Source organism: Momordica charantia (genome assembly GCF_013281855.1).
Source record: "Momordica charantia cultivar OHB3-1 chromosome 1 unlocalized genomic scaffold, Mcharantia_2.0 BLBB01000001.1, whole genome shotgun sequence".
In the NCBI taxonomy this organism is placed as follows: domain Eukaryota; kingdom Viridiplantae; phylum Streptophyta; class Magnoliopsida; order Cucurbitales; family Cucurbitaceae; genus Momordica; species Momordica charantia.
The window spans coordinates 22,942,916-22,959,695 of record NW_028275157.1 but is presented as its reverse complement, the minus strand read 5'-3'; the positions used below and the strand labels follow the sequence as shown (position 1 = coordinate 22,959,695).

The 16,780-nt window shown below is 34.3% G+C and overlaps 4 protein-coding genes across 7 annotated transcripts; all 4 read left to right on the top strand.

Annotated features, from left to right (window-relative positions):
• The first annotated feature begins 4,044 nt into the window (after positions 1 to 4,044).
• LOC111012280 (Tetratricopeptide repeat (TPR)-like superfamily protein) lies at positions 4,045 to 6,804 on the top strand. Its single transcript, XM_022286366.2, has one exon. The coding sequence runs from the start codon at positions 4,294 to 4,296 to the stop codon at positions 6,631 to 6,633; it is 2,340 nt and encodes a 779-aa protein (XP_022142058.1). The 5' UTR covers positions 4,045 to 4,293; the 3' UTR covers positions 6,634 to 6,804.
• A 410-nt stretch (positions 6,805 to 7,214) lies between these two features.
• On the top strand, positions 7,215 to 9,665 carry LOC111012262 (uncharacterized protein At4g14342). 4 transcript variants are annotated; one of them, XM_022286345.2, is made up of 5 exons: positions 7,215 to 7,288; positions 7,406 to 7,474; positions 8,089 to 8,174; positions 8,262 to 8,385; positions 9,324 to 9,665. In XM_022286345.2, the coding sequence occupies exons 2-5, from the start codon at positions 7,469 to 7,471 to the stop codon at positions 9,369 to 9,371; spliced, it is 264 nt and encodes an 87-aa protein (XP_022142037.1). In that variant the 5' UTR covers positions 7,215 to 7,288; positions 7,406 to 7,468; the 3' UTR covers positions 9,372 to 9,665. The 4 variants fall into 4 exon arrangements, with proteins under 4 accessions (XP_022142037.1, XP_087980700.1, XP_022142036.1 ...); XM_088124574.1 differs by having other exon boundaries at positions 7,270 to 7,288; positions 7,370 to 7,474; XM_022286344.2 differs by lacking the exon at positions 7,215 to 7,288 and having other exon boundaries at positions 7,295 to 7,474.
• A 750-nt stretch (positions 9,666 to 10,415) lies between these two features.
• On the top strand, positions 10,416 to 11,807 carry LOC111012436 (Haloacid dehalogenase-like hydrolase (HAD) superfamily protein). The gene has a single exon (XM_022286583.2). The coding sequence runs from the start codon at positions 10,696 to 10,698 to the stop codon at positions 11,530 to 11,532; it is 837 nt and encodes a 278-aa protein (XP_022142275.2). The 5' UTR covers positions 10,416 to 10,695; the 3' UTR covers positions 11,533 to 11,807.
• Positions 11,808 to 14,245: 2,438 nt separating this feature from the next.
• Positions 14,246 to 16,306, top strand: LOC111012512 (heat stress transcription factor A-4c). Its single transcript, XM_022286683.2, has 2 exons — positions 14,246 to 15,110; positions 15,207 to 16,306. The coding sequence occupies exons 1-2, from the start codon at positions 14,895 to 14,897 to the stop codon at positions 16,209 to 16,211; spliced, it is 1,221 nt and encodes a 406-aa protein (XP_022142375.1). The 5' UTR covers positions 14,246 to 14,894; the 3' UTR covers positions 16,212 to 16,306.
• The last annotated feature ends 474 nt before the right edge of the window (positions 16,307 to 16,780 follow it).

Below are 16,780 nucleotides of genomic sequence, written 5' to 3'. Positions count from 1 at the left end.
GTAAATGGGTGATATACGATGGTAAAAAGAAAATTATGTAAAAAATTTTAAATTGGCATGTGAAACATAAAAAAACAAAAAAAATTGTTATATTTGTCAAATAATAATAAATTGGTAAGTGAGACACTTAAACTAACTTTTCTTGTTATTTATTTCTAGTTTTATTGATAAACTTAAACATTTTACCATTGTTTATATTCCTTGTTTTTCATTCGTTTTTATAAAGGTTCTCAAAATTGCCCATTAAAAAAAAAGTTCCCAAAATTATATAAAATTTTGAAAATAAAAAGAGGATTAATTTTGTAACATTCTTATTTCTTGTTTATAGTTTTATCGAGAAACTTAAGCCTTTGTCAATTATTTATGTTTCTTTTTTTTCTTCATTTTTTTAGAAACATTCTCTTAATTGTATAGAAACTGAAACAAAAAAATAAGGTCAATTTGGTAAAGTTTTCGTTTTTGTTTATATTTCTTTATTTTTAATAAAGAAAAATTTAATTTGCATGGCTCCAACACCTCGTGACCAAATAATATTTATATTTATGTTTTGCAATAAATTAGAAATGAAAACAAAAAACAAGAAACTTGCATTCATCGTTTTTAAAATTTCTATATAATTTTGAGAATGTTTCCAACAAATGAGAAACAAAAAACATAATTAGTGGAAAAATGATTAGGTTTCTTAATAAAATTTAGAAATAAAAAACAAAACATTTTTAACTTTTTATTTTTATTCTCATTTTCAGTGAAATAAAATTTTGTCTTTTAAAATGTAATTATTTTTTTATTAAAAAAAATAAGAAAGGAGGAAAAAAAAAACAGCCCTAGTCTTAGAGTGAAAATTGGTGCAAATTTTGAATTAATTGATGAAGGAAAGTGCAGTCAATCATGAGTCATGACCCAAATTTCCAACCTCATCTTAAAGAACAGTTTAAGTTATGTTAAATTAGAAAAAGGAATTACCATTTTCAATGCGCATGCAAAATCCAACCTCCCATTATTTCACACTCCAATCCCACAATCACCATATCGGAGAATTTGGAAATTTGGAAATTTGGAATGTGTAGTTTATAATTTATTAATCAAAACTGATTAATAAATTATACATACATTTTTCAAAATAAACTCATTACTAATTATTTCACATTCCATAAGTGACATTAAGTATTCCAAATATTTTATGATATGTAAGTGTAACCTTTACTTTTGATTTCTTTTAAATTAATTAAAGGCACTTTTTTAAATTTGAAAAGAATCTCCAAAACCTTATTCTCAATATCAGAAAATATATATATTTAAAAATTATTTTCATTACTATACTTTTTTAGGTTTAAATCCTGTAATTTTAATCGTGTAATTTAAAAAAGTGACAAATTTTAACAAAAAATTCATTCACAATGGACACAAATTTATAGCTACACTGCAAAAAAATTAAGTAAGTAAAAAGTCAGGTTAAAATACTATTTTGGTCTGTGTACTTTTCGCTTTGGTTTATTTTGGTACCTTGTAGTTTTAAAATGTTCGTTTTGATCTCTGTACTTTTAATAAGAAGTTTACTAATAGAGACTAAAATGATCATTTTTTAAAAGTACTGGACAAAAATGAACATTTTCAAAGTTTAAAAACTAAAATAAACTAAAGTATAAGTATCAAAATGAACATTTTCAAAATACGGGGACTAAAATGAATCATAGTAGAAAGTACAGGGATCAAAATAATATTTTAACCATAAAATTATGATTAAAAAAAGTTTGAAAGTACAGAAAACACGAAATTGATATTTTGAAAGTACAGCTAAGATACCAAAAAATTAAGATCAAATCAGCATGTCAAATATTAGACTTGTCAAGATACTTGTGATTGCTTTAGCGGTGAGGAATCTACTAATTTTTTCATAAATATGATGCTGTTCACATGGAATTTTTCTCAACTTTAGTTACGAGAAAAGTTAAAATATGACTTTTTTTTTTTTTTTTTCCGTAGTGGAAGACCTGCTTTGATGGGGTTCCCATGATTCATGGAGATCTCCTATTTGGTTTTTCCTCCAATTAAAGTAATGGAAACAAATAAATAATTCAAAATTGTGGTCTCAAATGGCAGGCAAAGACTTATCTTCCTACATTTATGTATTCCTCTTCCAAAATTTATGTAATTTACTTATTCATCAACTTTTTTTTTTTCTTGTTTTGAGTAAACATAAATTCTTCAACTGAATGTATGCCAAAATTGTCTAGCAATTAATGAATATTAATGTTGAGGATAGAATTTCAACCGATTCATTATTAGAAATACTCCCACGTCAACAAATCAAATTAATTCAATTTAACATAATTCAAACCATTAAAACATAAAATAATTTTCTACGAGGTTAGAGATTCAAATCACTAATAGGATGAATTAAATAATAATAATAATGATGAAGGATAATGAATAAATCAAATTAAATTATATATATTTTTTCTCTATTTCAAACATAAAAAATTTTCGACTACATCCCTTTATTTAAATTATGTTTCCTTTCGTCTATGTCATAAGTTTTATCTAAAAATTAATGGGATGAATATATATATTTTTTATATCCATGAGTATTCGGACTAGTTTACGTGCATCTCGATTGGACAGCCTACGACATTTGGTGCCCGAAATTACTAATTCCTAAAAATTCCTAAGATAGGTGACCATCATGGGGTTTGAACTAGCCTCTTTGGATGAATTAGAAATTGATATATAAGATATTAGCTAAGGTTAGTAAATTAGAGGGAATAAGTTGGAAAATAAGTTGAAACTAAGTTGGGTTAATTTTAGCTTTAATGAAACAAAACAGGTATAGTTAATTGATAAAATCAATATTATTTGATTTTGTAGAAAGAAGTGGATTGGAAGCATGAAATGATTATTTTAAAATATAAGATAATGGTCGTATAAAATATTTTTTGAAAAAGAAATTGTCTCCAAATAGATGAATGAAATGAGATTGAAGAGATTTTTCTGGAAGAGTGAAATAACAATTCCCAATTTCGGGGTGGACTCATACTTTGAAATTTTTTTTTATTATTTATTTTGTTCAAAGGTCGAATAAAATTACAAAAAAATAATAAAAAAAAAGGATGTAAGCTTGAGGTAAGGCTCAACAAAAAGATTATAAATAAATCAAAGCCAAAAGAAACAAAAAACAAAAACAACAAATCACATCCTTGGGTAAAGCTAATCCAAAATCAACACCATTTCAAAAAAACAATATTTTCCTCTCTCTCCCTCCAGTTTCTTTATTCTTTGAAGTAAAAATGCTCTAAATCAATTAAAGTTGGTTGATTTTTAATGATATATTTTGTTAATTGAGAGGAGTGATTCAGGTATTTATTAAAGTTAAAAAAAGGTTAAATTATATTTTTAATATTTATATTTTAACTTTAATTTCAATTTAGTCATTTTCTTTAATTTTTATTAATTAGAAAACACCACTTGGACTACATTGGATATTGGATTCTAGTAAGCTATTACACTCAACAATCCTCTGAATAAGAGGATATTTCAAAAAAAAAAAAAACAAAAGAGAAATAGGAATCTAAGTTTAAATCGATTTGATATCTCTTTATCAATTATTCGATCTCCATCCTAAGAAGCTTTGAAACCTTGAAATTTCAATTAAGCTCTTTATGTCTTTAACAATTTGACTATTATATCTATAATTTGCTAAAAGATTTCCACATCTAAGAAGTAAAGATAAAAAAAAAAAAAAAAACCGAATTTAGGTAACCTTGAAGTAAATAATAATATATATACGCACACACAATAATGTCTTAGTCTTAGAAGTTAATCCAAATTCATGCTCTACAACAGTTTTGATTGCTAACATTAAGTTAGATGTTTCAGTCTCTCCCCTACGTTATTAACTACATAAAAAGATGATAATTACATTTTGTTACTCCAGTAATCATAGAAGGAGGAACCGGATTATTGAGTAATAAATGTCTTATTTATTTAACCACGCAGTATCAATCTAAATTGTTTTTTTTTTTCCTCCAAGTACAAATTACAATGTAGGGTTAAATACTTGACCGGCTGAGATATATTTTGGTACCAATTCAATACTCCCAAAAGATTTTTACGAATATTTTAGAGGTACTTCCAAACACTGACTTTGTTCTCAATTGGTTGCCCAGGTACTTGGGAATGGTGCCTGCTTTTGGCTTCGGATGCTATAAAAGGCATTTGGGAATGGTGTGCGATTCAGCAAGAAAAAACAATGCCACCATTAGATGCCAACTGAAGCTCTGGTTTGGTTTCTAACGTATGAGGACTTCAACTGAACCTCTGGTTAAAGCTCTCCTCAATAGTCCCACTACCATCAAATCCAGATCCCAGGCTCAACAACTCCACGCCCAAGTCCTCAAACTTCAACCTTCTTCTCTTTCCAATCTCTCTCTCCTTCTCTCCCTCTACTCCCACATTAATCTTCTCGATGATTCACTCCGTCTTTTCAACACCCTTCACTTCCCTCCACCTCTCGCTTGGAAATCTATCATCCGTTGCTACACTGCTCATGGCTTTCCTCATCAGTCCTTGGCTTCTTTTATTGGAATGCTGGCTTCTGGGCAATATCCAGATCACAATGTCTTTCCTTCTGTTCTTAAATCTTGTGCATTGCTTATGGATTTGAAGTTGGGGGAGTCCGTTCATGGGTACATCGTTAGGATTGGTTTGGATTTTGATTTGTATACTGGCAATGCGTTGATGAATATGTATTCCAGACTGCGGTTTCTGCAGGGAATTGGGAAGCAGAGACTTGCTGCGGGTGAGGTGTTCGATGAAATGTCTGAACGGACACAAAGTGGTAGAAATGGGTCTGGCTTCCTTGGTAACGAGGGGAGAAACGTGAGTTGCATCGAAGCATTTCATAGTGATGATTCTTGCGGAAACAGGGAGTTTGAATCACAAGTTGTTGATATCAATCAGAAGGTCGAATTAGACCTCAACCAGAGAAATGAATATAGCGAATTGGAAGCCTGTAATATTGAGGAAACCAAGGATGTTTCTCATTCGAAAGGGCGCCAAAGTGAGGATAGTGTTAGAAAGATCTTCGAGATGATGCCTGAAAGGGATCTTGTCTCGTGGAACACCATAATTGCAGGAAATGCTCGGAATGGTCTACATGAAGAAACTTTAACGATGGTTAGAGAGATGGGTGATGCTAATTTGAAGCCTGATTCATTCACTTTGTCTAGTGTGCTTCCTCTTATTGCAGAGTATGTAGATATTAATAAGGGGAAAGAGATACATGGATGTGCCATAAGACAGGGTCTTGATGCAGACATTTTCGTGGCAAGCAGCTTAATTGATATGTACGCAAAGTGCACCCGAGTAGTGGATTCATCTCGGGTATTTAATCTCTTGGCTAAACGAGATGGGATCTCATGGAATTCTATCATTGCAGGGTGTGTGCAGAATGGCCTATTTGATGAAGGTCTGAGATTTTTCCGCCAAATGTTGGTAGCTAAAATCAAGCCCAAGAGCTATTCCTTCTCAAGTATTATGCCAGCTTGTGCTCACTTGACAACATTGCACCTAGGGAAGCAGCTCCATGGATACATCATAAGGAATGGCTTTGATGACAACATATTTATAGCAAGTTCACTAATCGACATGTATGCGAAATGTGGGAACGTTAGGATGGCCAGGCAGGTCTTTGGTAGGATGAGATTACGAGACATGGTATCATGGACTGCCATGATTATGGGATGTGCTTTACACGGGCATGCGCTGGATGCTATTGACTTATTTGAACAAATGGAAACAGAAGGAATAAAGCCCAATTATGTGGCCTTCATGGCTGTATTAACTGCCTGTAGCCATGCCGGATTAGTTGATGAAGCTTGGAAATACTTCAATAGCATGACACTGGAGTTCAGGATTTCTCCAGGTGTGGAACACTACGCTGCTGTTTCGGACCTCCTTGGACGAGCTGGAAGGCTGGAGGAAGCTTATGACTTCATCTCTGGGATGCAAATGGGACAAACTGCGAGCATATGGTCTACTCTGCTGTCTGCTTGTCGAGTTCACAAAAACGTTGACATGGCCGAAAAGGTTGCCAAAAGGATTCTTGAAATTGATCCCAAGAACACCGGAACTTATGTGTTATTAGCAAACATATATTCTGCTGCCAAGAGATGGAAAGATGCCGCGAAATGGAGAGCCTCACTGAGGCACACGGGCGTGAGAAAGACACCAGCCTGCAGCTGGATTGAAGTTAAAAACAAGGTACATGCGTTCATGGCCGGTGACAAATCCCATCCATATTATGAGAAAATAAGAGAAGCCATGGAAGTTCTAATGGAGTTGATGGAAAAAGAGGGTTATGTGCCGGATACAAGTGAGGTTTATCATGATGTGGAAGAGGAACAAAAGAGGACTTTGCTTTACAGCCACAGTGAGAGGCTTGCCATAGTGTTTGGTATCATCAACACGCCAACCGGGACGACGATTCGTGTCACAAAGAACCTCCGTGTGTGTACAGATTGTCACACTGCAACAAAGTTCATTTCAAAGATAGTTGGGAGGGACATTGTTGTGAGGGATAACAGTCGATTTCACCATTTCAGAAATGGAATATGCTCTTGTGGAGATTTCTGGTAACAGAACAGTGAGGAGATTTTGTGATATGTATAATTTAATATAAGTTGGAAGTTTCTCAAGGAGCACAGTGTAGGGGAAAACATCAAACACCTTGCTTTTGGAAATGCCTCCAATCTAACTTCTGAGGAAGACTTGGAATTTCTTTCGTACATAACAAGGAACTTCCGATCCTCTTACACATTCTTTCTGTTCCGTGCTTGAATTGCCCCAGCAGGTGTGAAAAGAATACAAACACGATCGACATGTCCTTTTTAAAATTATTATAATATTTTTACCTATTTTGACATTTACATTCAAATTAAAATAATTTTTAGTTTATGATATTTACATTTAAGAAACAATACGAAAAAGGTGATTAAATATGGAATAATCAAAAGGAAGTACATGTTTTTTTGAACACATGTAAACCAAATAAGCATTTATTTCGATGACTCAATACCTTATATAAAAAAATAATAAATAGCCAATCTAAATGTAATTGAACGGGTTAAAATATTTATCTCAAACTAATAAGATGGTAAGTTCGAATTCCCACCTAAAAAATAATGATAATAAATAGTTGCGTTGCTGCATAGAAAAAGTATAAATAAATTTAATTTTTATTATTTACCACTCTCAACATATTTCTGTGTTTGGGGAACGAAATTGTTAGAAGGTTGGATTTGGATCTCTTTCTTTTTCTTTTATTTTCTCCTTCATTCTTTTACTTTTTTTTTCAATGGAAACCTAATTGCAGCCGTTCGCGAGTGAAATTGATATTTGGATCTTGCAGGATCTTTCGCTCGCTCATCTTCTCTGCTTCGTCGCTTCTATCGCAACTACCTCGAAAGCGAAAATGCAGGTACGAACTGCAGACGAAACCTCTTATTTGTTGTTTCCTTTCCTATACTTTTTCATCGCCAATTTTCGGTTGTGTGTTCTTACTAGAGCAGTAATTGTTTCCTTTTTTCAATTTCCGCTTATTCAACCCTAGGGAGACGATTTTATAAGTTATTTTTTCCTTGTACTTGTTGCTCAACCAATTCGTTTAGTTGATTGGAGGCTTTTCTCTGATGTGATATTCCTGAATCCAGTATTTGTGGGATATGAGGAATTTGATACTGTTTCTCCGTGTCCGTGGAATTAATTCTCCACTTAGCTCACGAAGGAAATGAAAAAAGATATACACCTTTATTAAGGGTTAATTTATTTTCAGTTGCTATGTGAATCCGAATCATCTCATTGCTCCGGATGAAGTGAATAACAAAGAACTATAACGATTTTATATTAAGTCCTTAATTTCTTTATTAATTTTCCCATTCTATTCAGTTGTTTATTTGTGTCATATGCGGATGTCAAACCTCTTAATTAATAATTCGTCTTTCAAATTTCAGTTTTGATTTTGGATACCTGTCATTGCTTGAGGTTGCTTTAGATGGACAGGGCGCTGATATTGATTTCTCATATTCGATGCAGGCCAGCGATAGATTTAACATCAATTCCCAGCTTGAGCACCTTCAGGCTAAATATGTGGGAACTGGGCATGCTGACTTAAATAGATTGTTAGTTTTCTTATTCCTTCCGAGTCTTGATCTTATATTGCTTTGCATACTAGTTTTCAAGTCTCACTTCACATTCTGTGTGTACAGTGAATGGGCCGTCAATATTCAGCGTGATAGCTATGCATCTTATGTTGGACATTACCCCATCCTAGCATACTTTGCTATATCAGAAAATGAATCTATTGGGAGGGAACGCTACAACTTTATGCAGGTTGATATGTTTTTTTTCATTTATTTTTATTTTTTCTATTTGTATCTTTACTAGTGAGTTGCTGTCACAACCCGCCTCAGATTACCCCACTGTACCCTAAGACAGATCATGCTGATGGTAGATCCCAACTATACTATGGAACCCACTGCCATTCTCCCCGATCTTGCATTTAACTCCCAAAACTTACCCAACTAGCTCTACTAACTGGCTGTAATGGGCTGTCGAATGAGATCATATATTTTGAAGTCTAAACATTTATTTTCAAGTTTGTTTTATCCAAATTTATTACGAAATTTGTCGAAATTTTTATGATTATCTTTCAGTCAAAGTTGTACTATCCACAATTTGATTTCTAAAAATTAGTTCCATTCGTGTTAGTTGGACAACGGGTTCCAAACCTTAGTTGGTGTCTATTGTCGGCACATCACACCCTAGGTTGGATAGGGGGTGATCTAGAGCGGGTCGTGTGAGTGCCCTTTGCAGGTTGCTTTTTTGTTTAAGCTAATCCTATCTGGTGGTTTCTGCGTAAAATTGTTCTTATCTCTGAAAGTATCGATTATTACCTTCTGATGCACCATGTTAACTTGCCTGTGCCTTCCACCCATGAATATGAGTTTTAAACCCTATTTGTTTCTTATGTAAATGTTCGTTTCATTCTTTTCTATTTTTTGTTTTTCATCCCATCTATATGGATTGTTATCTTCGCCTGAACAGTGATTCAAGTGAATTCACTCATATTGCTTGAGTTTTCTCATGAACAGTGCTGTAATATATGTTGCTTGAGTTTCAAAGTGTGGAATCATACACATCACGTAACTAGCGGTCCTTTTCTTAACAAGGGATGGCTAAATTTCATTGTATTTCCTCCTCGATTTCATATAGGACATAATTAAATGCACAGTGGTTGTTTTTCTTGACATTTTTTTTCCTGTCTGCAGAAAATGCTTTTACCCTGTGGCCTTCCTCCAGAAAGGGAAGATGATTGAATTGTTATTAACAAGTTGTAGTCAAAGATTGCAAACGACAGATCTTTGTTGGGTTGATGAGTTTCTCCTTTCTGAACCAACTGTGTTTGGTTAAGAGATGGTAGGAAGTGTGAATTATTTTCTCATGTAATGTTCTGGTCAAAGTAAGAATTTGTTTCCACTTTTCCAGGACACATGAAAGTTAGTGAACTTGTGTACTTATACTATTTCTCGTATTCCTGGCCCTTTTTGCCGTTCAAAATCACGGATAAACTCAAAAACTTAAATTGGTAGACTTCGATAATTTTAATCTTTTATAGATGGCTTAACAATCTTGAAGAGCAGGAACTACCAGCTAAAACTGTTATTACTTTGAATTTAAGATTTACTTTTTTTTTTCTTTGACAATTATTGACTGCGTAACTATGAAACCATAAGTATCAAGTATTTCATTGGAAAAAACAATCAAATGAAAATTTTTGTTAAAAGAAGGTTAAACAAAAAGTTCGATTATTCAATCTTTTAGAATTATGTTGTATTTTAAAACAAGCTCGTGTCTATGTTTGTAAACTTTAATTCTGTATCAATATGTCTGTCACTAAACTTCACATCTAGCGCTTGTACAGTCAAATACCTAAAATTGTTTTAAACAATTCATATAATCAGGTGTATCTTATTGATATGAGAAAAATGTTCCCAATGTAGTTTACATCAAAGTCATACTTTCTAGTCAGTTAAACAAATTCAAATTCAAACTTGAAAAAAAAAAATCCCTAACAAAAAAGTAAATCAAATCCTACTAATTCAAGCTTGAAATAAATACTGCTTTCGAGTGGAATCTACATCAAATCTTACTTTCTTGTTGCTTAAACTTAAAAAAAAAAAAAAAAAAAAAACCCACCAAACTTTTAATATTTAGAAACCAAACTTAAATAGTATTTCTTAAAATTAAAAAAAAAAATGAAAAAAGGTAAAAAGATGAGGAAAGGTAAAGAAGAAGTAGCCAAGTAGGGTTGTAGCCAGTAGAGAAACGGTATTTGTTGGTTTGGTTGGAACTGGAAGAGGTGGTGACAATTTCTATTTGTTTTTGGGAATAAATAAAAAACAAAGCCATTTAAAAATTTGAAACTAAAAAAGAACCTCGCTTTCTTTCTAGTTTCTCCAGTTCTGCTTTTGTTTATTCAGTTTAAATCTTGCTACGGTTCCGAACCAAAGCACTCGACCGTTGTACCGAACCTAACATTAAAAATCTCTTCTCCCTGTTCCCTATTCCCTATTCCCTAATTCAGTTCAAATCTTGCTCCGCCTCCAAACCCATTTTTTGGCCTCCAACAACAATCTAAAAATGGTGTCCAAGATCATCAAAAGAACCCCCACCAGAGACTGCCGCCGCCACCGCCGCAAATCCCCCGTCAACGCCAACAATGCCGTCGCCACCATCGGCAGCTCTCTCTTCACCTGCCACCGCCGTCTCCTCAAAATCTTTTCCAAGTTGATCCGCATCACCACCCCCAACCGCACCAAAGGCAAGGGCTACAGAGCTTTGAAGAAAACCTCCTCCGCCTCCGCCTCCGCAGAACGCCGCATCTCGCTCCCCCTCCCTCCCCGGACCCTCCTCTTCGACAACGCCCTCCCGCCTCTCATCTCGCCGGCCAAGCGCACCGTCTTCCTCGACCTCGACGAGACTCTCGTTCACTCCAAACTCGACCCGACGCCGGAGCGGTACGATTTCGTCGTCAGGCCCTTCATCGACGGCGAACCACTCTGCTTCTATGTGCTCAAACGCCCCGGTGTGGACGAATTTTTGGATGCTCTAGCCGCCAAATTCGAAATCGTGGTGTTCACCGCCGGATTGAAGGAATACGCGTCCCTGGTGCTCAACCAATTGGACAAGAAATCCGTGATTTCTCATAGACTGTATCGGGATTCTTGCAAGGAAATCGACGGGAAATTCGTGAAGGACTTGTCTGAAGTTGGGAGGGATTTGGGAAGGGTAGTGATCGTGGACGACAATCCAAATGCATACTTCTTTCAGCCGGAAAATGCGATTCCGATCCCGTCGTTCATCGATGATCCGGCGGACGAGGAGCTTGGGAAATTGGTGAAGTTTTTTGAGGTATGTGATTGCTACGATGATATGAGGGATGCGGTGAAACACTATCTGAGTAGACAAGAAATTTGAATTCTGAGTGTGAAATCTGAATCAGAGGAGTTTCTTGCTTTGTTGATTGAAATGATTATGTGTAGTTGAACAATCACTGTTCAATTAAAGATGAGAAAAAAAAAAAAGCAACTTCTTCTCTGCTTCCTCAACAGATCAAAATTCAATTCATAGAGCGTTAGATTTTGCATCTCCAATTTGCAGATCAGATTGGGCCTTTTTTTTTTTATATCGGTTTTGTAATTGTTCATGATTATTGATTATTAATAGTGAAATTAGTAATTAGTAGATACAGACTGATGGAAGTAAGCTCCAATCGTTATATATAAAAATTGATTTACCACTTGTCTTGTTTAGAGGACTTTTTTTTTTTAATAATGTTTTTAAATAAAATTTATTTTCCAAAATAATGCTCCTTTCAAGCTTATTATTAAAAAAAAAATAATGTGTTCTTTTCAAATTTATTAAAAAAATAATGCGTTTGGACCGTTATTTCGGAAACATGTTTTAAATAAAACATTATAATTAGTCAAGAAAATATTTTAGTTTTTATCGATTTTAAATAAGTATTATATTTCTTAAAAGTTATTTGAGACTTAGAAGTTTGAAAATTGATTCAAAAAATTATTTTAGTTTTCTAACACATGAGTTTATATTTGACAGCAATGTCTTTTTACTACAAAGATATTGAGGAGTGAGAATCCAAGCCTATGTCCACCGAATATAAAAAACCTTACAGCTACCTAACCTGCTGACATCCCAACAAAGAGAGTCATTGTTTTGTGTCACCTCCACTCATTTGGGAGAAGGCATTCCAGTTATCTCTCAAATTAGGGGCATTAAAGCGATCGAGCAGGAGAAAGAAATAAAGAAAACTATTGCACACGCCCCTCATTCGCCTTTTACTAATATAATAGAAAGCTTAAGCTCTTCCAATTGATCTCCCGAGAAGCCTTCGATGAACCGTCTATAGTTTGATATATACTAAAAAAAAAATTTGGAGTAGTACTAATCTGAGAGAATCGTAGTTCGTACACCTTGTGTGGCGTCTCCCAATCCACCACGGCTTGCACGCACCTTCTCTTGATCCAACCAACTCATGTTGTCACCAATACAATGCCCAAAGAACTAGACCTTATGCAAAGAACCTTTTTCACATAGAACGGATTTTCCCGGGTCGAAAACATTTATCTTAATCACTTAGTTAAAATTGACTTGAGGTAAATGCTATAATTTGAAGATCTTTTTTATCTAGAAAAATAACATGCAGAAATCATAACACAAAATTCAAAATTTTAACCTTTTATTTTTATTTTATTTTATTATATATATATATATATATATTTAACTCTGGAAGTTGTCCCTCCAAAAGTTAATATATGGAATTAACTTTTTATTCAATGATAAACTAGACTAATTTTTTGTCAAATGAAAAAATGAAAAAAATGAAGATGAGATAATATATATTGACAATGGAGGAACACAAGCATGGGATGGGATCAATGATGTGGTCAAATCTATTATTAATATTGCTTGTCATTTCATGAATTTTTTTTTTAACTAAAAAATATATAGAGTGTAAATTTAAACTTCTCACTTTTTAATAAAAAAATATATACATTTTATCAATATATATGCACCCACTTGACCCGTTATGGAAACAAAAATGATAGTTAAGAATTGCTATTAAATAAATCAAATCTAATTGACAACCTAAAATCAACAGCATCATCAACTCTCAAAGTGAGTACAGTGGCATGTACAACACATGTGAGATGAGAGATTCGTTAGTCTCATTGTCCATTTCTAATCTTTTTTTTTCTCTTTTACTATCGTCACATCATTTTTTTAATTTCTATAGTATAATCATAATTATTTTTTACAATCATTACTATATATTTGAAAAAATCGTTCATTTTTCCTCTTTTCTAATGAGAAATTCAAACCTCAAACTTTTGAGGAGGAAAGTTATATTTTTTGACCAATAAAACTATGCTCATGTTAGTGCCTCGAAATTGTTATTATAATATGAATGGAACAATAAAAATATAATATGTATGACATTTGATCTTACAACCATCTAATCTTCAAAAAAAAAAAAAAAGAATGTCAAGGTGAGCCTAGCTTAGTGTTAATTGACATATATCTTTAACCAAGAAGTTGTGTGTTCAATTCTCCACCCTACATGTTCTACTCAAAAATAAAAAGAAAGAAAAAAACAATCATTAAATCTTGATAATAGATATTTTCCCATGCACTCTCCATTACTGCCTCCCCTCCATTCTCAAGTTGGGGAATGGCTATTAATAAATTTATAGAAAAAACTGACTCGAGATTAACTCGATCACTTACTCTTTTTTGAGGTTTAAATTCCTCCACCTTTTATTAAACTAAAAAAAAAAAAAAAGTTACATATACACGCACCACATAGATTACAAATTATAGCTAAAAAAGATTAAATTTATTTAATAATTTTGTGAGATCGTCAAAATGTCAGTTACGACGCAATCATCAAACGGCCGTTAAAGTTTCAACATCTCCGCAACTTCGGGTGCCGCTTCGTTTTCTACGCCTTTCCTTTTCTTTCTTTACATTTTCAAATTAAAACTAAAAAGCAATTTTTAAATATTACATTAAAACAAAATTAATAATTATTATTCCCTTGAAAAATCTGATTATTGTAATTTGTAACGAACGACGTTATCTGCGAAAAAGGAAAGGAGAAAGAGAAAAAGAAAAAAAAAAAAAAGGAATTGGCCTTTTCGGACAACGACAACATACTTTCACAGAAATTTTTGAGGCAGTTCGAAATGATTTGCTCTGTCGATCAAAGATGGTGGACTGCTAATTTGTCTCTTAATTCGGGAGCTGACCGATTATGGCGAACGGAAGTGGAAGCGCGACGTTTGGTAATCCTCTTTTTCTTCAGCTGACGACTTGTTTTGGTAGCGACTGCGGAGACCGAGAGATTATTTACACGATGGAGGGTCCTTTGATTTCTATTTCCCAATTATTTGAGAGAATTTTCAGCTACACTTGACTGCTGGGGAATTCACTTTCATACAAGTTTCTGTTTGGTCGAAATTTGGGAACATTGCGGGAGACTTAAGGTTTTTTATTAGGGTTTCTTAGCCTACACTTCAATACTTGCGGGAAACATCGATGTTGTGAAGATTTTTCTTTGTGGGGGATGTAACAGTTTCTTTAGGTCTCTTTCAATAAACCCTGTGAAACTTGAAGCGGAGGATTGAGCTTTCGGTTCTGAATTTTTGTTCAATTCCTTTTCTTGGAATTCCAATTTCCAAACTTCCGGAAACTGGGTTTGTTCTGAGGGTTTGAATTTAGCGCTTTATGGTTTGTGATTGGGGGTCTTGAGATTCAGGATGGACGAAGCTCAGGGCAGTGCGAATACGTTGCCTCCTTTCCTGACAAAGACTTACGAGATGGTCAATGATCCTTCCACAGACCCGGTTGTCTCCTGGACTTCTAGTAATAAGAGCTTTATTGTATGGAATCCACTGGAGTTTTCGAGCGACCTGCTGCCGAGATTCTTCAAGCACAACAACTTCTCTAGCTTCATTAGACAGCTTAATACATATGTAAGTCAGTACTTAAGTCTGGCTGTCCCAATTCATTTTACTCATAAGCACTCATTTTCAGATTTCTTTGATTGAATTAGTTATTGATTTCAATAGGGTTTTAGGAAAGTGGATCCGGAGAGATGGGAATTTGCAAACGAGGATTTTGAAAAAGGTCGGCCGGACCTTTTGCGGAACATCCACAGGCGAAAACCGGTTCACAGCCATTCGCTGCAGAATGTGCAAGGACAAGGATTGTCATCTTCATTACTGGATCTTGAAAGGAAGAGATTTAAGGAAGAGGTTGAGAGGCTTAAGCACACCAATGAAAAGCTTCTTTTGGAGTCAGAGAAACATGAACTAGAGCATCGTGAATTACAGCTGCAAATGCAATCAATGAAGGAGCGGTTTCAATGTGTGCAGCAGCAGCAGCAAACATTGCTTTCTAATGTAGCGCATGTTTTGAAGAAACCAGAATTGACTATTTATTTTGTGCCAGAATCAGAATCTCATGATAGAAAGAGGAGGTTGGCATCAGTCACCTACTACTACAATGAATCCAGTGCTGAGGATGATCAGATAGAGCATTCCCATTCAATGTCAAAACAGCATACGGATTACTCTTCTGCCTCAGATCTAAACATGGAGCAGATTGACCAGTTAGAGTCATCCCTGACATTTTGGGAGAGGACCATTCATGATGTTGATCAATCTATCACTCGACCTACTCTGAAGTCCAATCAAATCGAAAGTGGCATCAAAAGCCCACTTATTCCTTCTGTACAACTAGATAGGAATCTTCAGTCCAAGTCACATGATATTGACATGAATTCAGAGCCTGTTGGAAGTAATGCTTCTGATCCATTTGCCTCAAGAAAAGAAGCTGGTGAAACCACTGCAAATATGCGCAATGGGGCTAATGATATGTTTTGGGAACAATTCTTGACCGAGAATCCTGGTTCATCTGATCCTCCAAGAGTTGCATTCGAAGGCAAGGATTCTGATAACGGGAGAAAGAATGAGAGTAAATCCATAGGCTTTGGAAAACTTTGGTGGACTGCAAACAAGATAAATAACCTTACAGAACAGATGGAACATCTTACTCCAACTGAGAAAACGTGACATTTTGATATTTTTTTAAGTGTTGGTGCCCTTGTTGCCCACGTGTAATAAATTTAGGTACTAATGAAATCAATAGATTGTCGATAGATTGTGCAGCTATAAAGAGCATTACTGTCTGTGAGATTTAACTCTTTCCTATGAGCATCTTCTTTTTTTACTATTTGATTGTGAATAGTAGCCAACTATACAATATCTTGTGTCTAATTCTTTCCTTTGGACTTATCCTGAATGTGAGGTTTAATATGATATGTACAACAGAACAGGCATGATGCATCAGATGGATGAACGAAGGAAACTTGTATGTGGAAGCTCCTCATCCAACTTTCAATTGTTTGTACTATAAACATACTTGCAATTTTTTTCTCCTCTTTGTTCATTGAAATTAGCTTACTGTCATTTTTTAATAACTTCCAATGGTGTTTCATTTTTAAATTTTTTGGTCACAAAAAATGAAAACGTTCATAATGTGTTGATGATAATCTTGGTTTTGACGATGAGGATGTTGCCTTCTAGTTCTACCCTTTGAGATCAAACATTGTTTAGGGTGGTGGTAAATAATTGTTGGCTTA

Coding starts and splice junctions, on each gene's coding strand:
- LOC111012280 (XM_022286366.2), top strand. CDS start 4,294: ATGAGGACTTCAACTGAACCTCTGGTTAAAGCTCTCCTCAATAGTCCC.
- LOC111012262 (XM_022286345.2), top strand. Junction 8,175..8,261: donor CATGCTGACTTAAATAGATT/GTTAGTTTTCTT, acceptor CTGTGTGTACAG/TGAATGGGCCGTCAATATTC. Junction 8,386..9,323: donor AACGCTACAACTTTATGCAG/GTTGATATGTTT, acceptor TCCTGTCTGCAG/AAAATGCTTTTACCCTGTGG.
- LOC111012436 (XM_022286583.2), top strand. CDS start 10,696: ATGGTGTCCAAGATCATCAAAAGAACCCCCACCAGAGACTGCCGCCGC.
- LOC111012512 (XM_022286683.2), top strand. CDS start 14,895: ATGGACGAAGCTCAGGGCAGTGCGAATACGTTGCCTCCTTTCCTGACA. Junction 15,111..15,206: donor TTAGACAGCTTAATACATAT/GTAAGTCAGTAC, acceptor TGATTTCAATAG/GGTTTTAGGAAAGTGGATCC.